Here is a 22,495-nt window from a genome sequence, read left to right as displayed (position 1 = left end):
TTGTGGCCCATTCATTTGATATATATATATATATATATATATATATATATATATATATATATATATATATATATATATATATATATATATATATATATATATATATATATCCTCTAGGCTTTTTTTTTATTAAGTTCAGTTAGCAGCCTTATCATGAACTCCATATATCACCAGCTTTAAACTCTTTTTTTCCCACATAATGTCCCTAAAACTCTGGATAAATGTAGATATCCTTTGGGGGAATGCATCTTCGGGGTACTTTACAATGGTTCCCCTAAGAATGCACGTGTAGTTAGGGGGAAATATGGAACAGTTTATTTGTTATTACTGTCAGTTTTCCCCTTATGCAGATTTTATTTTTACTGCAGCAGAATGACAACATTACCATTTCATTTTTATAATGGATAGTTTTTCTTCTGCTGGTTACCATACAGTACCTGAGAGGGACATTGTGTTGGTAGAATAATTCCGCTAGCTTCACATAATCAGCAGCATAATCTTGAGCAGGATCGAGGAAAAGAACCTATGAAAATGGCACAAGTCACTTAATATCCATGAACAGTGATTCCCTCTCTTGCATACTGATAGACAGACAATGCATTCAAGTGTCTGGAGAATAGAAAGCAACATAATTAAATAACGGGAATTAACATTCTCAGATTTCCAATGTGTTCCGTGAGGGCACTTTAGTCATGTACTGGCAGCTTTTCCAGAACAAACAGTAGGAGTTCTAGATGATAAATAAAGTAATCTAGGGCTTGTCAAACAATCTACAAACAAAACATATCATCTACTCCGACAGCCAATGAGCTTGGCACTTCAAAACGAAAAACGGCTACCATATATTCCTCTACACCTATTAAACACACTCTATACAGAACTCACAGAAATTGTCATAAACTTGTGGCCAAGAGAAAAAGGTTAAATCTCTCCCAATATTTTTGCCCACACTTCTGGGACAATATAGGATACTCCCCAATATATATAAAACCAAAAAACGGAGTATATAAATCCCAATACACATTTTATTTAAAAATATATATAATTCTTTATTATTATTCAAATAGTATTTCTCAAATGAGTTGACATCAATAACACAAATACATGTATCACAGGATAAGTGAAGGAGGAAACAAATGACAGTGGCGGGGCAAGAAGAGAACTTATCACATCTCAGGGGCTGCCATTATAAAGTCCATGGTTTAGGGACACACAAGACAAATGTCCTAGTCCTCATAGCTAAGTCAACAGTAAAAATGGCACAATGCAAACTAGACTGATCAGCTATTACCATGTATAAATGTTGAGCAGCTTACCTATCTAGTCTGGATGTCTCTCCTCGCTCCACACGCCACCCCCTGACGCACGTTTCGCGGTCTGCTTTTTCAAAACCCCTTATTTGAATAATAATAAAAAATTATATATATTTTTAAATAAAATGTGTATTGGGATTTATATACTCCGTTTTTTGGTTTTATACCTATTAAACACACTCATTTTATTCCATTTGAACTTGTTGGAAAAAGTGGCTTGGAAGGGTCTTAAATATAGTTTTCAGTAAAGAACGCTATATTTTATGGCAGAACATTTTCAGAATTCTCTCATACTGCTATGTAGTTTTTGTCATCATAGGGTGTTATACATAAGGTCATGGATAGGTAAGATCCTATGGTGAGCTAAGGTTGGTTCAGAAGAAAGGCAGATGGTCCTAGCCTTTAAGCCTCATTAAGTCCATTTGAAACCAGTTGTAACCTTTAGCATATGTGACGTACATATACATCACATGATGGGAGGGAGTATATAAAGCATGCTCAGTAGGTAAGACCACTCCATACAAGGCAGCTGGTTGCTATGATAGAAAGATGATCCTTGTCTGCAACTTTTGAAACCAGAGAAGATTTCAACCCCAGCAGTTTAATGGGGTTACCCACAACTCGGACAACCTCTGATTTCTGATAAATTTACCAACCACCCCCCAAAGAAATGCCAAAATAAAAACGAAAGATAAAAAAGGCGGTCAAAGGGACAGCGAAAAGGCCACGGACTAAGGTCCTGATTCATTAAGGTGTTTAGCGTACTAGTCTTAATGCGGGACATGCAGCAACAAGATGTACCAATTTCAGTAGAAGGTGCATATTACTATTGTAACGCCGCTGGGTTTATACCTCGTTTCTTCGGCGTTACTTTTGCATTTCTCTGCTTTAACCCTTTCTCCTCTCCCCCTAATGTGCAGGGATGCTGTTGTCTGTTACCTGTATGGATTCTGCTCAGTTCCCTGCCACCGCTGCGTAGCTGTACATGTGCTGTGATGACTTTGCTCTGCTGCATGGCCACTCGCATGTGCGGTCCCTGGCTGCCGCTTGGAAGCCTAGCCTTGGCTTGCGAGGTCCTCTGCAGCTGGTGCATGGCTTCTCACGTGTGTCCAGGCTAGCAGCCGCTGCCAGGTGCCCTAGGCCACAGTTCCTGTGCTATCAGTGCTATAATGGTTTCTGTTTGTGCTTAGGGTGCGCGCGGCCACACCTACCCTGCTTTTATCAGGGTTTGAGTGTGCACCTGTGTTGATTCCTCAGCCTATTGCTGAGGAGCAGCTCCTATATAAACTTCCTCTTTGCTACTGGGCGTTGCCAGAGCATTGCATTGTGTTTCTGTGTCTTGCCTTGTGAGGTATCCAGCTCCCGTTCTGTCTGCAGTATGTTCTGGGAGAGCTGATGCCTGTCTCTCGCCTGTTCTGGGGGCCGAGTACCCAGATCCGCCTATCCTGGAGGCTGTATATCCAGATCCGTTTGTGTCTTGTTTACCCGCCTGTTCTGGGGGCAGAGTACCCAGATCTGCCTATCCTGGAGGCTGAATATCCAGTACCTGATCTTGTCTGAACCTGTCTCTGTTATGTTTCTTAAGTCCTATTGTGTCTGGCACCCCGCACCCTGTGACTGAACTTTCCGGGCTCATCTTTCAAAGATGGAGTTCGGTGTTCTTGCTGAACGCTTACTATTCTGTGCTCAGTCTTCCATGCGGTGCTAACCCTGTCTGGCCCGGTTCCAGTCCAGCGGAGCTAGCACCATCACGCTTGAGTTCCTTCCTAGGTCTGATGTCCGGAGCCTGACGGCCGAAGTTATGAACCTGATGACCTCCGCTACCTGGTCCTGTGCCCTCCGTGTCCCAGCCGATGACCTGGGCTGCCACGCCAGTGTCCAGCCTGTGTCTGATGTCCTTCCGGTGTCCGATGTCCTGATTCCTGGGCTGCCACGCCAGTGTCCCAGCCGATGACCTGGGCTGCCACGCCAGTGTCCCAGATGTCTTTCCGGTATTCCCGATGTCCTTTCGGTGTCCGATGTCCTGATTCCTGGGCTGCCACGCCAGTGTCCCAGCCGATGACCTGGGCTGCCACGCCAGTGTCCCAGATGTCCTGCCTGTGTTCCTGATGTCCTGCCTGTGTTCCTGATGTCTTGCCTGTGTTCCTGATGTCCTGCCTGTGTTCCTGATGTTCTGCCTGTGTTCCTGATGTCCTGAGGTCCACCCCGAGATGGCGTCCTTCTGGGATCGGTGTCTGATGTTCTCCTGCTGAGCCTGTGCTACGTCCAATGCCTGAAAGATTGGCTGTCCTAGTATGCCCGTGCCAGATGACCCTGGACTGCATCAACCCGTGATGACTCCTGCCATCGTCAGACGTCCATCTAATCCTGTGTTCCTGATGTCCTGCCTGTGTTCCTGATGTCCTGCCTGTGTTCCTGATGTCCTGCCTGTGTTCCTGATGTCCTGCCTGTGTTCCTGATGTTCTGCCTGTGTTCCTGATGTCCTGAGGTCCACCCCGAGATGGCGTCCTTCTGGGATCGGTGTCTGATGTTCTCCTGCTGAGCCTGTGTTACGTCCTATGCCTGAAAGATTGGCTGTCCTAGTATGCCCGTGCCAGATGACCCTGGACTGCATCAACCCGTGATGACTCCTGCCATCGTCAGACGTCCATCTAAGCCTGTGATCCTGATGTTCTGCCTGTGTTCCTGATGTCCTGAGGTCCACCCCGAGATGACATCCCTCTGGGATCGGTGTCTGATGTTCTCCTGCTGAGCCTGTGCTACGTCCTAGGCCTGAAAGATTGGCTGTCCTTGTATGCCCGTGCCAGATGACCCTGGACTGCATCAACCCGTGATGACTCCTGCCATCGTCAGACGTCCATCTAAGCCTGTGTTCCTGATGTCCTGCCTGTGTTCCTGATGTTCTGTCGGTGTTCCTGATGTCTTGCCTTTGTTCCTGATGTCCAGCCTGTGATCCTGATGTTCTGCCTGTGTTCCTGATGTCCTGAGGTCCACCCCGAGATGACATCCCTCTGGGATCGGTGTCTGATGTTCTCCTGCTGAGCCTGTGCTACGTCCTAGGCCTGAAAGATTGGCTGTCCTTGTATGCCCGTGCCAGATGACCCTGGACTGCATCAACCCGTGATGACTCCCGCCATTGTCTGACGTCTGAGTCGTGTACCCTTCCTAGACATGTGGAATCGGGATCCTGACATCATTATGTTCTTGTTATGTACTGTGCTATCATTTAAGTAAACTTTGTTTCTTCATACCTGAAGTTGTGCGGTGTAGTCTAGTTCTGCATATCTACATCTTGTTCACATGCTCAGCTGCCACAGACCCTGCTCGCTACCGTTCCCTAGTCTGGGTAGGTCCAGGTTACTCTGTGGTCCAGTGGGTCCACATTTCGTTCCTTTTTGGGACGCTCTCCCACGTCGTCATGGTCTGGCGACGTGGAGGTGTCGGCTCGGCCACGTTTTGTGGTCGCAGCCGCTACAGAATGCTCTGGCCATGGATTCCGCTGAGCATGTGTGAACTGCAGAACTTTCCCGAGCCCCGTTTGGTCAGCGGATGAGACTGCTCGGAACCCACTTGGTAGTGGACTATATTGCCAAATCCAGCGCTTGGTCAGCGGTTGGATTGTTTGAGCTATGAACTCTGCTGCCATATTGTGAACTGTGGGACTTACCGCCTTACCCAAAAAGAATTTTCTTTGAAACTTTTTTTTTTGGGTCTTCAGCAGAGGGGGCCTGAGGAGGGGATACTGTAACGCCGCTGGGTTTATACCTCGTTTCTTCGGCGTTACTTTTGCATTTCTCTGCTTTAACCCTTTCTCCTCTCCCCCTAATGTGCAGGGATACTGTTGTCTGTTACCTGTATGGATTCTGCTCAGTTCCCTGCCACCGCTGCGTAGCTGTACATGTGCTGTGATGACTTTGCTCTGCTGCATGGCCACTCGCATGTGCGGTCCCTGGCTGCCGCTTGGAAGCCTAGCCTTGGCTTGCGAGGTCCTCTGCAGCTGGTGCATGGCTTCTCACGTGTGTCCAGGCTAGCAGCCGCTGCCAGGTGCCCTAGGCCACAGTTCCTGTGCTATCAGTGCTATAATGGTTTCTGTTTGTGCTTAGGGTGCGCGCGGCCACACCTACCCTGCTTTTATCAGGGTTTGAGTGTGCACCTGTGTTGATTCCTCAGCCTATTGCTGAGGAGCAGCTCCTATATAAACTTCCTCTTTGCTACTGGGCGTTGCCAGAGCATTGCATTGTGTTTCTGTGTCTTGCCTTGTGAGGTATCCAGCTCCCGTTCTGTCTGCAGTATGTTCTGGGAGAGCTGATGCCTGTCTCTCGCCTGTTCTGGGGGCCGAGTACCCAGATCCGCCTATCCTGGAGGCTGTATATCCAGATCCGTTTGTGTCTTGTTTACCCGCCTGTTCTGGGGGCAGAGTACCCAGATCTGCCTATCCTGGAGGCTGAATATCCAGTACCTGATCTTGTCTGAACCTGTCTCTGTTATGTTTCTTAAGTCCTATTGTGTCTGGCACCCCGCACCCTGTGACTGAACTTTCCGGGCTCATCTTTCAAAGATGGAGTTCGGTGTTCTTGCTGAACGCTTACTATTCTGTGCTCAGTCTTCCATGCGGTGCTAACCCTGTCTGGCCCGGTTCCAGTCCAGCGGAGCTAGCACCATCACGCTTGAGTTCCTTCCTAGGTCTGATGTCCGGAGCCTGACGGCCGAAGTTATGAACCTGATGACCTCCGCTACCTGGTCCTGTGCCCTCCGTGTCCCAGCCGATGACCTGGGCTGCCACGCCAGTGTCCAGCCTGTGTCTGATGTCCTTCCGGTGTCCGATGTCCTGATTCCTGGGCTGCCACGCCAGTGTCCCAGCCGATGACCTGGGCTGCCACGCCAGTGTCCCAGATGTCTTTCCGGTATTCCCGATGTCCTTTCGGTGTCCGATGTCCTGATTCCTGGGCTGCCACGCCAGTGTCCCAGCCGATGACCTGGGCTGCCACGCCAGTGTCCCAGATGTCCTGCCTGTGTTCCTGATGTCTTGCCTGTGTTCCTGATGTCTTGCCTGTGTTCCTGATGTCTTGCCTGTGTTCCTGATGTCCTGCCTGTGTTCCTGATGTCCTGCCTGTGTTCCTGATGTTCTGCCTGTGTTCCTGATGTCCTGAGGTCCACCCCGAGATGGCGTCCTTCTGGGATCGGTGTCTGATGTTCTCCTGCTGAGCCTGTGCTACGTCCTATGCCTGAAAGATTGGCTGTCCTAGTATGCCCGTGCCAGATGACCCTGGACTGCATCAACCCGTGATGACTCCTGCCATCGTCAGACGTCCATCTAATCCTGTGTTCCTGATGTCCTGCCTGTGTTCCTGATGTCCTGCCTGTGTTCCTGATGTCCTGCCTGTGTTCCTGATGTTCTGCCTGTGTTCCTGATGTCCTGAGGTCCACCCCGAGATGGCGTCCTTCTGGGATCGGTGTCTGATGTTCTCCTGCTGAGCCTGTGCTACGTCCTATGCCTGAAAGATTGGCTGTCCTAGTATGCCCGTGCCAGATGACCCTGGACTGCATCAACCCGTGATGACTCCTGCCATCGTCAGACGTCCATCTAAGCCTGTGTTCCTGATGTCCTGCCTGTGTTCCTGATGTTCTGTCGGTGTTCCTGATGTCTTGCCTTTGTTCCTGATGTCCAGCCTGTGATCCTGATGTTCTGCCTGTGTTCCTGATGTCCTGAGGTCCACCCCGAGATGACATCCCTCTGGGATCGGTGTCTGATGTTCTCCTGCTGAGCCTGTGCTACGTCCTAGGCCTGAAAGATTGGCTGTCCTTGTATGCCCGTGCCAGATGACCCTGGACTGCATCAACCCGTGATGACTCCTGCCATCGTCAGACGTCCATCTAAGCCTGTGTTCCTGATGTCCTGCCTGTGTTCCTGATGTTCTGTCGGTGTTCCTGATGTCTTGCCTTTGTTCCTGATGTCCAGCCTGTGATCCTGATGTTCTGCCTGTGTTCCTGATGTCCTGAGGTCCACCCCGAGATGACATCCCTCTGGGATCGGTGTCTGATGTTCTCCTGCTGAGCCTGTGCTACGTCCTAGGCCTGAAAGATTGGCTGTCCTTGTATGCCCGTGCCAGATGACCCTGGACTGCATCAACCCGTGATGACTCCCGCCATTGTCTGACGTCTGAGTCGTGTACCCTTCCTAGACATGTGGAATCGGGATCCTGACATCATTATGTTCTTGTTATGTACTGTGCTATCATTTAAGTAAACTTTGTTTCTTCATACCTGAAGTTGTGCGGTGTAGTCTAGTTCTGCATATCTACATCTTGTTCACATGCTCAGCTGCCACAGACCCTGCTCGCTACCGTTCCCTAGTCTGGGTAGGTCCAGGTTACTCTGTGGTCCAGTGGGTCCACATTTCGTTCCTTTTTGGGACGCTCTCCCACGTCGTCATGGTCTGGCGACGTGGAGGTGTCGGCTCGGCCACGTTTTGTGGTCGCAGCCGTTACAACTATATTTAATGAGTTGTATGCAGCATTTTCTCAGTGGCTGCACCTTGCCAGAAATGAAACTTTAGTCAGGAACTGGGGTAACATTTCACAGTGGCAGATGAACCACACCATCCGAAGTTCCTCCTTAGTTCTTAATATTTTAGCAGATCTGCCAGAAAGTAGTGTGAAAGTTTACATTTTGTTTTTTGCAAAATCACTTTTTCTTTTTTAAGGGGTTCCATATTTGCAATTTTTCAATGAACAGCATTTTAGTTTGGCTTTGCAAGTTGGTATAAAACTGAAGAAAAGAACATTCCAGACAAAGTGTGGGAAATGAAAAGAGCTGAAGCAATACACGAATAGTAAATCCCAGAATAATGCCTAGGGATGCACAGAAGACTTGACTAATATCGATATTAATGTGCGCATTTTCACAGTTACCGTAGTTAATAGAAGTAGGTTAAAAAGAACAGACAGATGTATTGCTAATATCAATCACCTTTCATCTTCATTGTGTGTCTACTTCATTGAGTTTCTAGATCATGTACTACTATGGCACTGAAGCATACTGTATATGCCAACCTCTATCTGTAGGACGCATCATTTAATTCAGCAAAGGCCTTTTAAACTCCTGTGCCAAGACGTTCTTAGGCGACTAAGCATTGTTTACTACTTCAAGCTACAGTTCTTCCCTAATCCGCAGCTATTTTCTCTTATCCCCAAAAGGCTTAGTTACTTTCTCATTAGGAACATATTGCCCCCGAGGACTGCTTCATCGGTACAAGCCCCCAGCAGGATTAGAAGGAACTTTTGGGATATATTTTCTCAACACTTCTGTAAACTTGGCAAACAGAATCCATCGCTACGGAAGAATCACCAAGGTATTAAACTTCATCTTAAAGGAATTATAGAATTATAACACCTAGATATGGCACATCTATTAGAAAGAGAACACTCCTGTATATTTGTTATTGATGGAGCATAAGGCTATGTGCACACGTTGCGGATTAGCCTCAGGAATTTTTTGGGCGGATTCTGCATTTCTTGGCAGAAAACGCAGGTGCGGATTTGACGCATTTTTTATGCAGATTTTGTGCGGGTATCGTTCGTTTTTTACCCCTGCGGATTTCTATAATGGAATGGGTACAGAAACGCTGCAGAAATGCAAAAACGTAGTAACATGCTACTTCTTTTAATTTGCAGCGTTTCCGAGCGGAATTTTCCGCACCATTAGCACAGCATTTTTTTTTTTACATTGAACTGTAAATCGCTTGCGGATCTGCAGCGATCCGCAGGAAATCCGCAACGTGTGCACATGCCCTTATAGATAATGCGCATATGGTCAATCAGGATAGCATTTTCCCCACAGAGAGGGCATTTAACATTAATCTCTTAGATTCTACTCATACATTGCTTTCTTGCTGCTTTTTTCTGCTGATCTCTTGGTAGTAAAAAAAGCTGCAGACAACAAGCAGGTTTTGCTGTTTTTTCTGCTGCTTTTCTTGCAGCGTTTTTTTTTCAGATGCCACTGTCCAACTTTGCTTCCACCATACAAGCATGAACAATGTACAGTGCTAGGCCACCAATGCAAGACACAAGTAAAACCATAAAAGGTTTTTCGAAAAAGGGCAATTTGATCAAATTATTTAGTGGAAAAAGTATTTTTGTGTCCGAAAAAATTGTGACTATTTTGAATAAAAAAGTTCAGATGCTTTCATGAAAAAAAAATACAAAATTACAAATATAAAAGCAGCAAGCAGCGGGGGGGGGGGGGGCGTGTGTGGAGTTAAATTGGTCAGGCATAGTTTACCTAAGACATTAGTAGGGGACTGAGTTGGTAGGACATTGTTTGATTTCACACTTTGGTCGCCTATGGATTCGGTTGGACATTGTTCACTTTCACACACTGGTCAGGCATTGAGATCAGGCTTAGTTACTAAAACATATATCAATAATTTAATTAAACTGTACTAATCTTAACTTCCATTCTTATGTGAGGACAGCGAGACATTATGGTTTAAACGTGGGAAAAATCACAAACATAAATGCGTTCCACACCCTGCTATACCGGCTTTGGTTTAGGCTACTTTCACACTAGCGTTTTTTTCAATACGTCGCAATGCGTCGTTTTGGCAAAAAAACGCATCCTGCAAAAGTGCTTGCAGGATCCGTTTTTTCCCATTGACTAACATTAGCGACGCATTTGCGACGCAGTGACTCGTGCGACGGTTGCGCCGTGTTGTGGCGGACCGTCGGCTGCAAAAAATGTTACATGTAACGTTTTTTGCGGTCGACGGACCGCCATTTCCGACCGCGCATGCGCGGCCGGAACTCCGCCCCCACCTCCCCGCACCTCACAATGGGGGCGGCGGATGCGCTGGAAAAATGCATCCGCTGCCCCCGTTGTGCGGCGTATACAACGCTAGCGTCGGTAACCTCGGCCCGACGCACTGCGACAGGCCGAGCCCGACGCTAGTGTGAAAGTAGCCTTAGTTCTTGCCTCTCCTTTTTGCAGCAGCCATATTTTGGGTGTTTGAAGCTTCAGTGTTACACTGAACAAATTATATTTTTTTAGTGCTATAAGGTGTATAAGGTTTTTTTTTTTATGTATACATAAAAGACTGCTCATGACACTTTATCCCCCCGAAATGCTGTGATCGAACTCGATCGCAGCATTCCGGAAGCCAGCTCAGGGGGCTGACCGCGCCTCTGCCTTTGCATCGAAGATCCCGCGGCGTGACGTGGGGTCCCGATGTTGCCATGACGACATCCGGGTCATCAGATCTAGGAAACTTGGTGATCATGTGCAGTGCATGATCACAAGGTCTCCCCGTCAGTGCAGCGCTGACAGCTTATATGGCATGCAGGTTCATATGCATGCCTTAGAAGTGATCAGCCTGCAAAAAATGATTGTCCTACAGTGGGACAAAGTATAAGGGTTAGAAAAAAGTAAAAAATGTAATAATTGTAAAATTTTATAAATATGAAAAAATAAATAAATAAAACTATCAATATTATTTTGTCAATAAGTATTATAATGAAAAATAAAACATTGGTTAAAATCAGGCAGGGAGATGTTTTCCCTCACAGAAAGAATCAGCTACGATCCCATGCGATGAAATCTATATACGGTACTCTCTTTTGCATCCTCCCCTGCCCAGGAGCTGTGGTATGATCAGACCATGTTCCTGTGTGGTCAGACAGCCATTACACACTACACAGCAGGGGCACATTTATAAGACAGCTCAGCACAGAAACACTTAATTTAAACACATCCAATTGTGAAAATTATTATTCCAAGATCTATTGATTAAAATGAACTTCTGTTCATGGGAAGCCTCCTTTAAATGTAGATGGTTTATCTCCTAGTATTAGCCCTAAAAGGTACCATAGGGAAAGAAGAATGTATGAGATCTGAAATCAACTGTAGAAACTAAGAAGATAGAATCTAATAGGGAAAATGAGTACTATTACAATGACAAGTGCGAAAACATAAACTTTAGTGCCATATTCCAATAGGAATGGAAATACCTCAACACATTCCCCTTTCTGCATAGAAAGCAATTTTTTTCTGGATGAAAATTGTTAAGAAATGAAAAAGAAAATTGAGGACGTCATTCCCTTGTACAACGGTCAGTATGATAAAGTTCAAAAGTGGTTAAGTGTTAGGAGAAGTACTCCTTGGGCAGCTGTTGAATTAAGAAAATGGAAAACTTGAGATTTGCCAATACATTAAACGACACATCTGTACTGCTTTTAATATTTTTTATTTCTAGTATTAAAGACTTTCATTAACCCCCAATAAGGTCAAGAGGACTTTCTTCTCTTCTAGTACATGGCACAACTGAACAAACCATTCTTGTGCATGTATGATGAAAGCAGATGGCAGGGATATTTTTTATCGCCAGTCTATTGTACATCATTAATCTTTGTCATATTTTCTTCCTAACAGCAGCAACTAATTGTATTTATTTTCTGCTTATCTCATTAGCAATTCAGTGGCTTTATTCACAACAGATGCCTCAGTTTTATATTTAAAATCTAATGTGTAAAAAAAGAAGAGTGAATAGTGAAAAGAAAAAAAAAGGATGGTTAATGTGCGAGACATATCATAAGTAGGTCTCTGTGTGCCAAAAATAAGCATATCCTGCAACATTACCGAGAATGAGGTTTTGTTTCTAATACGTGTGTGCTTAGAATTTATTTTTCATGAAGATTACGGCATATTACAACATAATAGAGAGAGAAATCTTAACATTCTTGAAGTTATTATATTGTTCAACCAAGGTTGTCAACTCTTGTGTTTGTATGAAGAATAAAATGTTTCAATTTTATATTTATTTTCTTTGGTACAAAGTAAAAAAAAGAAGTGAGAAGACAAGGCACGCATAGTGATATCATCTCCTGGGTAATACCAGAAAGAACACCTAGGAGACAGAGGATATCCGTAAAGGCTCTCCTCTAGTTATTGTCAATTACTCCAGGGTGGAATCACCTCTTAGATGGACACTGCTCCTCCACACTGACTACTATGTTCCCTGCCAGTCTCAGGAAACCACCTGATTGTCCAAGACCCTTCTACTATTTACATCAACAGTCATCTGATGCCCCCTTTGCATAATGATGACTCATGACTGGTAGAGGACAAAGTTGCAAGTGTGGAGGAGTGACCCAGTTTCGGGAAGGAGTTTTGTTTTTGTTTTTTAATACCACCTTGGGCCCATTAACAACATCTTGAAAATTAGGGATAACCCCTTTAAACAGTGTCTGACTGCCTTCTCTGTTTCTTTAAATACTCTTGGAAAAAGGAGTTAAAACAAGCAGACGCTCCATTGCTAGATGGATTAAACAATCAAATCTAACCCGTCTGAATTACGGCAATGCTTCTCCACAATAGATCAGTTGCCGTTTCCTACAATTACAATGTTTATATAAGGTACAAAAAAAATCATCTTGTGTATATAATTAGTTCCACTCGAGAGAAGTGTAAAGTATTTTTATTATTACTACTACAAAATTGATATCTAACTAGGTAACAGTAAATGGTGAAAGGTTATAAAAGAAAAAATAGGACTATACATGCAATTCTCATAAACAGATAATGAGAGCACAATGAATACATGAGAATACTCACCAAATTGAAAAAGTTTCGTCTGATAGGACGTATTGCTCCAGGAAACACTGGTCTTAGAAGTTCTTGAAGACTTGAAGGCCATTTTGAATACTTATAATCAGTCTCAATATCATTAGCCCACTGGGAAAAAACAAAAAAAAACAAGAAATATTGATGCTTTTTTTCACATTTTGAATAATGCAGTACATATTTTAAAAATAAAATAAATAAAAGTAAAACAGCATCAGATTTGTAACATAATTTAGTTGAGGATTTTCAGCTGAAAATCTGCGAGGTACAGTACATGTTTGTAAAACCTAATTCACATGTACAATAGGCGGATTGCTCCATCATGGATCTCCGAGCATTCTGTATAGCATTCATAGGGATTTGCTGCAGATTTCACCTTTTACCATGCAAAAGCTAAAATCTGCCATATAATCCTCAATTTTCAATTGGAAAGATTTGTGGATATTACCCACGCTGCTGCATAAAGGAATGTCCAGGCGTATTGGAGATACAAATGGTGGTTTATTCTCAACGCGTTTCAAAGTCACAAGGACTTCTTCATGAGATGATGCAAGTTTGGTGCTTGTATCATCTCCTGAAGAAGAAGTCCTAGTGACTTTGAAACACGTTGAGAATAAACCACCATTTGTATCTCCAATACGCCTGGACATTCCATTATGCAGCAGCATACAGCTCTTAGATGGCTGAAGGCCAATTGCTTGCTCAGCTGACTACTATTAATTGGACTATCCCCCCACATAAATATGCTTTACTATCTCAGCTGAGCATGTGTTCTGAACTGGGAAAGGGAGGCAAACAGTTTCCAGACACAGCTCGGCTCATGATCAAAAGTATTGACCATGCTAAAATTCAATATGCCAGACCCTTCATTCACCCACCATGTTCCATCTCAGGGGGATAGGCACACCCCCATGCACAGTAAGAAATTAGCAGTTTGGGCACCATTAATTTAATGTGTATGGCCACACATTAGACTATACATTTGACTTAGTCTACGTTCACATTTGCGGTCTGCGCCGCAGCGTCGGGCGCCGCAGCGTCGCCGCATGCGTCATGCGCCCCTATATTTAACATGGGGGTGCATGGACATGCGTCGCACTTGCGTTTTGCGCCTCATGCGTCACTGCGGCGCACGCGTCCGGGCGCAGAGGACGCAGCAAGTTGCATTTTTGCTGCGTCCAAAATCAATCAAAAAAAGGACGCATGCGGCGCAAAACGCAGCGTTGTGCATTCGTTTTGCTGCGTTTTTGTTTGCGTTGTGCGTTGCGTCGCCGACGCTACGGCGCACAACGCAAATGTGAACGTAGCCTTAGAGGGGTTTTCCCTCAAACAAAAGTTAATTTTAATCAATACATCTTGGAATAATAATAATTTCCACAATTGGATGTGATTAAATAAAATATTCCGGTGCTGAGATAATCTTATAAATGAGCCCCTGCTGTGTACTGTGTAATGGCTGTCTGACCGTACAGGAACATGGTCTGATGATAACACAGCTCCTGGGCAAGGGACAATGCAAAAGAGAGTATACAGGCATTACAGCACGTAGCAAATGATTCTTTTAGGTAAGACATTATTTAAAAACAGGCAGGGAAATGTTTTACCTCACAAACAGGAGCAGCTGTGATCCCATGCTGTAATGTCTGTATACTCTCTTTGGCTTATTTCCCTACCCAGGAGCTGTGGTATGATCAGACCATGTTCCTGTACGGTCAGACAGCCATTACACAGTACACAGCAGGGGCTCATTTATAAGATAGCTCAGCACAGGGACATTTTATTTAATCACATCCAATTGTGCAAATTATTATTATTATTCCAAGATGTATTGATTAAAAGGAACTTTTGTTCGAGGGAAAAGCCCTTTAAACAGTGATATGATTCAATAAAAGTACACAATTTACATTCTCCTTTCACACTGGCAATAAAAGTGATAAACTAAATATTTTAAATAACACTGCATTAGCCCGGCATATGTAATAATCAATGCTGAAGGAAAATAAGCAAAACTGTTAATATACTGCATATTTCCTAGCTTAAATATGTTTATTTTCACAACAAATTCATAAGAAAATGATCTACAAATGCAAATTTGAAATGTTAACTATAACTCCTGATACCCAATGAGAGCGGTAATACGCAGCCCACTTATTAAAATTTGTATTAATTTTTTAAAAAGCAACAAAAATGAAAATAGTCATCAATCAACTACCTGACATGTTAGCATGTTATATACATTATCAAGATCTCATACTTTGTGTTAACATGGTAATTTGATAGCCTAGACTTTCAATTTACTCATTCCTTCTGTGAATTTTGTATTAATTTGCCACTCCATTAAAAGGACATGTGCCATTTATCATTGTAGACTCCTAGTTAATTACTTTTCACAAAAACACGTGAGAGGGCACAGAAATAAAAACAAATATTCTAATTTTCAGCCAAGATAATTGCTAGCTAATGTTTAACATTCGGAGGTCAATCTATTTCCGCCAATCTGTAATCAAATAATAGCATGTGGTAAGTAAGCTGTGGAAGAAGAGTATTTATGTAAGAGTGATAATGTCTTACGTCTGGTCAGTGGAATTAGTATGAACATTTATTCTAGTGCTAATAAGTAAAACCAATGATATTCAGGATGTACAACTTCCCAGCTAAACCTAAAATTACTTGACGACTGATTGTAACTAAAATAAAGTATAGAGTCTACATAGTCTAGAAATAATTCAAAGGGTTAAGTTGATCTTAGATTATTATGCCAGAAATGTGTGATAGTTACAGGTCCCAGAAGTAAGAACCGAATCTATTTCCAAACGGGGTTTCTAGACCTCCCGTCCTTACCTGGTGATGTGGCCATTTCGGAGGCTTGTAGGACACTTTTAAGGGCTCATACTTATATGTGAGAAAAAAAAGTTCCATAATCTGAACTGAAAAAATGGACAAGTGACATGCGAGTACAATGCAATTTTTACACCTAGCATCCGATTTACATCCGAGAGCATTACGATTGCTATCCAACTGCAATGCAATTTTAACATGTGCTCTTACATACAGCAGTTCTCTACGTCATTTACACAGTTTTCAAAGGAAATATTCACCAAAACGCACACATACAGTGACTATATATATATATATATATATAATTCATAGATGAAAAGCCGGCAATTCCTGTGCGCGTACAGTAAAATCACACTGACAGGTTAGAATAAATATATATTTGCATAGAGAGATAGAAGAAAAGCCGGTAATACATCTGTCGGCTTCTGTAAAATCACTGCAGGAGCCGACAGGATAGAAGAGATGGATTACATACAGTAAATACATATAGAATATGTAGATGTATAGATGTCAGTGACGAATACAATAAGTACAGTGTGTGTGCAAAAAACTTGACATGTATTCAGGGCCAGCAATAGGGGCAGGCAGACCATGCAGCTGCCTGGGGCCCCCAGCTGGCGGCACGTCACGCAGCCGCTATGGGGCCCTTGTGAGGCAGGGGGGCCCGCCTGCAGCCAGCGCCGACTCCCCCGCCGCATTGAACTATACCGGCGTCTGCCGGTACAGTTCAAAGCAATGATGGAGGAGAGAGTGTCACGTGACGCTCCCTCGCCCATCATTACCCGCTCTGCCTCTGACACAGCGGGTGCGCGTCATCGCGCACTCGCCATGGGTCAGGCAGTGCGCCGACACAGGAGCAGGGAGCAGTGTGGGCTCGGGGAGAGGTAAGGATCTTGTTTTTTTGTTTTTTTTTACTGGACTGTGCGGCCATTCTCGGGAGGAGAGAGGCGGGGAGGGAAGGGGGGATGTGAGCTGTGCTGTATACTACTGTGGGCTCTGCTGTATTCTACTGTGGGCTCTGCTGTATTCTACTGTGGGCAGTGCTGTATTCTACTGTGGGCTCTGCTGTATTCTACTGTGGGCTCTGCTGTATTCTACTGTGGGCTCTGCTGTATTCTACTGTGGGCTCTGCTGTATTCTACTGTGGGCTCTGCTGTATTCTACTGTGGGCTCTGCTGTATTCTACTGTGGGCTCTGCTGTATTCTACTGTGGGCTCTGCTGTATTCTACTGTGGGCTCTGCTGTATTCTACTGTGGCCTCTGCTGTGTACTACTGTGGCCTCTGCTGTGTACTACTGTGGCCTCTGCTGTGTACTACTGTGGCCTCTGCTGTGTACTACTGTGGCCTCTGCTGTGTACTACTGTGGGCTCTGCTGTGTACTACTGTGGGCTCTGCTGTGTACTACTGTGGGCTCTGCTGTGTACTACTGTGGGCTCTGCTGTGTACTACTGTGGGCTCTGCTGTGTACTACTGTGGGCTCTGCTGTGTACTACTGTGGGCTCTGCTGTGTACTACTGTGGGCTCTGCTGTGTACTACTGTGGGCTCTGCTGTATTCTACTGTGGGCTCTGCTGTGTACTACTGTGGGCTGTGCTGTGTACTACTGTGGGCTGTGCTGTATACTACTGTGGGCTGTGCTGTATACTACTGTGGGCTGTGCTGTATACTACTGTGGGCAGTGCTGTATTCTACTGTGGGCTCTGCTGTATTCTACTGTGGGCTCTGCTGTATTCTACTGTGGGCTCTGCTGTCTTCTACTGTGGGCTCTGCTGTCTTCTACTGTGGGCTCTGCTGTATTCTACTGTGGGCTCTGCTGTATTCTACTGTGGGCTCTGCTGTATTCTACTGTGGGCTCTGCTGTATTCTACTGTGGGCTCTGCTGTATTCTACTGTGGGCTCTGCTGTATTCTACTGTGGGCTCTGCTGTATTCTACTGTGGGCTCTGCTGTATTCTACTGTGGGCTCTGCTGTATTCTACTGTGGGCTCTGCTGTATTCTACTGTGGGCTCTGCTGTATTCTACTGTGGGCTCTGCTGTATTCTACTGTGGGCTCTGCTGTATTCTACTGTGGGCTCTGCTGTATTCTACTGTGGGCTCTGCTGTATTCTACTGTGGGCTCTGCTGTATTCTACTGTGGGCTCTGCTGTATTCTACTGTGGGCTCTGCTGTATTCTACTGTGGGCTCTGCTGTATTCTACTGTGGGCTCTGCTGTATTCTACTGTGGGCTCTGCTGTATTCTACTGTGGGCTCTGCTGTATTCTACTGTGGGCTCTGCTGTATTCTACTGTGGGCTCTGCTGTATTCTACTGTGGGCTCTGCTGTATTCTACTGTGGGCTCTGCTGTATTCTACTGTGGGCTCTGCTGTATTCTACTGTGGGCTCTGCTGTATTCTACTGTGGGCTCTGCTGTATTCTACTGTGGGCTCTGCTGTATTCTAATGTGGGCAGTGCTGTATACTACTGTGGGCAGTGCTGTATACTACTGTGGGCAGTGCTGTATACTACTGTGGGCAGTGCTGTATACTACTGTGGGCAGTGCTGTATACTACTGTGGGCAGTGCTGTATACTACTGTGTGGGCAGTGCTGTATACTACTGTGTGGGCTGTGCTATATACTACTGTGTGGGCTGTGCTATATACTATGTGGCTGTGCTATATACTACTATGTGGGCTGTGCTATATACTATGGGGGTATATTATATTCTATGGGGGAGGCTGTGTTATATACCAGGTGGCGGTGTTATATATTTGGGGGGTACATTATACATTATATTCTATGGAGGGGCTGCATTATATTCTGTGGGGGGCTTTATTAGATTTTATGAGGGATGATTGCATCATACCCTTTGATGGGGCTACATTATATTCTATGGGGAGGTGGGCTGTATTACATCCTGTTCGGGGCTACATTATATTCTATGGGGGGCTGTATTATATTTATATCCTATGAGGGGTGATTGCATCATACTCTATGAGGGGGCTACATTATACTATATGGGGGGCTGCATTATATTCTATGGGGAGGTTACATTATACTCTGGGGTGGCTGCATTATACTCTGTGGGGTGGTGGCTGCATTATACTATATGTGGGCTGAATTATACTGTATCGAGGACTATGGGGAATACATTATACTATATGAAGAACTATGGGGTGCATTATACTATGGGAAGTGAATTGTACTACATGGATGACTATGGCGGTGCATTATACTATATGTAGCACTGTGAGGAGTGTATTATGCTATATGGAGGACTGAGGAGTATATTTTAATATATGGAAGACTATGAGGAGTGTATTATACTATATGGAGGACTATGGGGCGCACATTATATTATTTGGAGGACTATGGGGTGTATTATACTAAACAAGCAAAATGCTGCATATTCATTGGGTGATTGGATTGTTTATGCCGGAATAAAAATCCTTGTTCTCAGCAACACATCGCCGGTATAAACTGTAGATGTGCTGTTGATAACATGATACTGTATGGTGATCTGTTAGTGATCTATTAGTGATCGTTCTGTCCCCTTCATTCTTTCTCAGATGGTGGAAAGAGGCCGGGAAACAAGCGTCCAACGACTTCAGTATTGTCGATCACATTCGTTTAGCGGCCTGAGATCAGCACATGTAAATACAGCAGAAATGCTTCTGCATGATGTGCAATATGTTAGCATTTGGGGCCCCATTTTAAACTTTGCCTAGGGCCCCACTTTGCCTAAAACCGGCCCTGCATGTATTTAATGAAAGGTTTTTCTTTTTCTGGAAAAAACGGCGTGGGCTCCTACGCAATTTTCAAAACCAGCAGAGGGAAAGCCAGCAACTGGGGACTGATGTTTATAGCCTGGGAAGGGGATAATACCCATGGAGCTTGCCAGGCTATTACTATCAGCTCACAACTGTATACTTAGCCTTTACGGTCTATTAAAATGTGGGACCCCCCAAAAATGATGTGGGATCCCCCTATAATTAATAACCAGCAAAGGCTATGCAGACAGCTGGGGGCTGATATTAATAGCCTAGGAAGAGGCCATGGATATTGCCCTCTGGCTAAAAACATCAGCACTCAGCCGCATCAGAAAAGGCGCATCTCTAAGATGCGCCAATTTCGGCACTTAGCCTCACTGTTCCCACTTGCCCTATAGCGGTGGCAAGTGGGGTAATAGTTGGGGGGTTGATGTCACCTTTGTGACAACAAGCCCTGAGGTTAGTAATGGAGAAGCATCAATAAGATGCCCCTATTGCTAGCCCTATAGTCAAATTGTTAAGAAAACACAGACACCCAGTAAAAAATCCTTTAATTGAAAGAAAGAAACAGATTCCTTTATTATTCTTAATTAAACCATACTTACAATCACATCTAATTCTTGCAAAGCCCTCGATCTCCTGTAATTTAAGTAAAATAATAAACCAACAATACACCCATAGCAATCTCAAAAGAACACGTATAACCCAGCTCCAGTAAGATGGGTAAAAAAAAAAAAAAATTTTTTTCCTTTATATTTTATTGTAAATCCAACATGAAGATAAAAAACATTCTTACAAAAGGTAGACCAAACAGGAGATTGTGAAGATATGGCTACGCATTTCGACCAAAATAGGTCTTACTCAACCTTTTGTAAGGATTTGTTTTTTATCTTCATGTTGGATTTATAATAAAATATAAAGGAAACATTTTTTTTTTTTTTTTTTTTTTTAACCCATCTTGCTGGAGCTGGAGTACACATGTTCTTTTGAGATTGCTATTGCAGGACGTCTTGGTCTGGACGAACTTCCGTGCACCGCATCCGATGGTCTGGTTGGTGAGCTGGCTACGGCTTTTTACAGTCGTCTCTTTTCTTTTTTTGTAACAATACACCCATACCTGTCCGTCGTTGTTTCCCACGCAGTAATCCACATCTGGGGAATATACAGTTTTCAAACTGGACGATGCCAAGACGCGACCGTCCCGGCTGAAAACCACTGGTGAACAAGCTGCTGAGAGCAGCTTCAGTGACTAGTGTTGATGTTACTGAAGCTGCGCTCCCTCACAGCCGAAACTGCGCTAACCTCTGGACCGTGGGAAAATGTACTGGCACTGGAAGGGAGGGTGCATCATTTGACTTTTTGAACGCAAGATTGGCTGGAATCAGTGGTGGCGCCATGTCACGTTTGGAGACCCCTTGATGTCCCTAAACAGTGGAAACCCCTCAATTCTAACCCCAATACACCCCTAACCCTAATCCTAACTCTAACCATAACCCTAATCACAACCCTAACCCCAACACACCCCTAACCACAACCCTAACCCCAACACACCCCTAATCCCAACCCTAACCACAACCCTAACCCTAATCCCAACCCTAACCATAACCTTAACCACACCCCTAACCCTAATCTTAACCCTAATTCCAACCCTAACCCTAATTCCAACCCTAACCCTAAGGCTATGTGCCCACGTTAAAGATTCGTGTGCAGATTTTTCAGCACTGTTTTTGAAAAATCCGCAGGTAAAATGCACTGCGTTTTACATGCAGATTTACCGCGGATTTCCAGTAGTTTTTTGTGCAGATTTCACCTGCGGATTCCTATTGAGGAACAGGTGTAAAACGCTGTGGAATCCACACAAAGAATTGACATGCTGCGGAAAATACAACGCAGCGTTTCCGTGCGGTATTTTCCGCATCATGAGCACAGCGGATTTGGTTTTCCATAGGTTCACATGGTACTATAAACGTGATGGAAAACTGCTACGAATCTCACGCAGCGGCCAATCCGCACCGTGTGCACATAGCTTAATTCTAACCTTAATTGCAACCCTAGCCCTAATTCTATCCCTAACCCTAATTGCAACCCTAAACCTAACCCTCATGGAAAAATAAAAATAAATATATTTTCTTTATTTCATTATTTTCCCTACCTATGGGGGTGATAAAGGGGGGGGGATATTTTTTATTGTGATCACTGTGACAGAACCTATCACAGTGATCAAAATGTACCTGTAATGAATCTGCCGGCTGGCCGATTCGGTGGGTGCACTGCGCATGGGCCCGCCATTTTGGAAGATGGCGGCGCCCATGGAGAAGACAGACAGACACCGGGACTCGGTAGGTATAGGGGTGAGTTCGGACAGCGAGGGGAGCAGAGGGGAGGATGAAGGGGAAAGGAGGGCAGTGGAAGACAGGGGAGGAAAGACTGACGGCGGCGGCAGATCACTGCTATCAGTCGGCAGATCGCGGTCTCCAGCCGTGGCCGATGATATTGCAGCATCGGCCATGGCTGGATTGTAATATTTCACCAATTTTCATTGGTGAAATATTACGATTTCTCTGATTGGCTGTTGAAAGTGAAACAGTCAATCAGAGCGATTGTAGCCACGGAGGGGGCCAAAACACCCCCCCCCCCCCCCCCCGAGCTCAAGTACAACTCCTCCTGTACCTGCAAGGCGGGTGAAATTTCAATTAACCCTTTCACCCGACCTGCAGGAGCGCGATCCTGCCATGAAGTCACATGGGTGTCACAGGTCGGATTGGCACCGACTTTCATGATGCCTACGTGGGGTCACAGGTCGGGAAGGGGTTAAACTCCCAGTTGTTGCCGATTTGGCTATTACAAAGAATAAATAGATTAAAGTTTTAGTTTCCTCAGGTATACTTAGAATAAGTAAAACTTGTTCAGGGTTTTTAATGAAGCCGACTTTGATAGCTAAAGAATATGGTTGTAAATAGTACCTAACAAAGTATAAAAAAAG

The 22,495-nt window shown here is 44.6% G+C and overlaps 1 protein-coding gene across 1 annotated transcript in view; it reads right to left on the bottom strand.

Moving 5' to 3' along the window:
• Positions 1-22,495, bottom strand: part of UGGT2 (UDP-glucose glycoprotein glucosyltransferase 2) — a 459,065-nt gene that overhangs the window by 290,643 nt on the left and 145,927 nt on the right. Inside the window, exons 13-14 of the mRNA XM_077297152.1 lie at positions 12,918-13,037; positions 438-523 (exon numbers count right to left, since the gene is read on the bottom strand). Coding sequence (XP_077153267.1) covers positions 438-523; positions 12,918-13,037 — 206 coding nt within the window. The remainder of the gene's footprint in view (positions 1-437; positions 524-12,917; positions 13,038-22,495) is intronic.

The sequence above is a fragment of the Ranitomeya variabilis genome, chromosome 3 (genome assembly GCF_051348905.1).
Source record: "Ranitomeya variabilis isolate aRanVar5 chromosome 3, aRanVar5.hap1, whole genome shotgun sequence".
Lineage (NCBI taxonomy): Eukaryota > Metazoa > Chordata > Amphibia > Anura > Dendrobatidae > Ranitomeya > Ranitomeya variabilis.
This window is presented reverse-complemented; position numbering and strand designations above follow the sequence as displayed.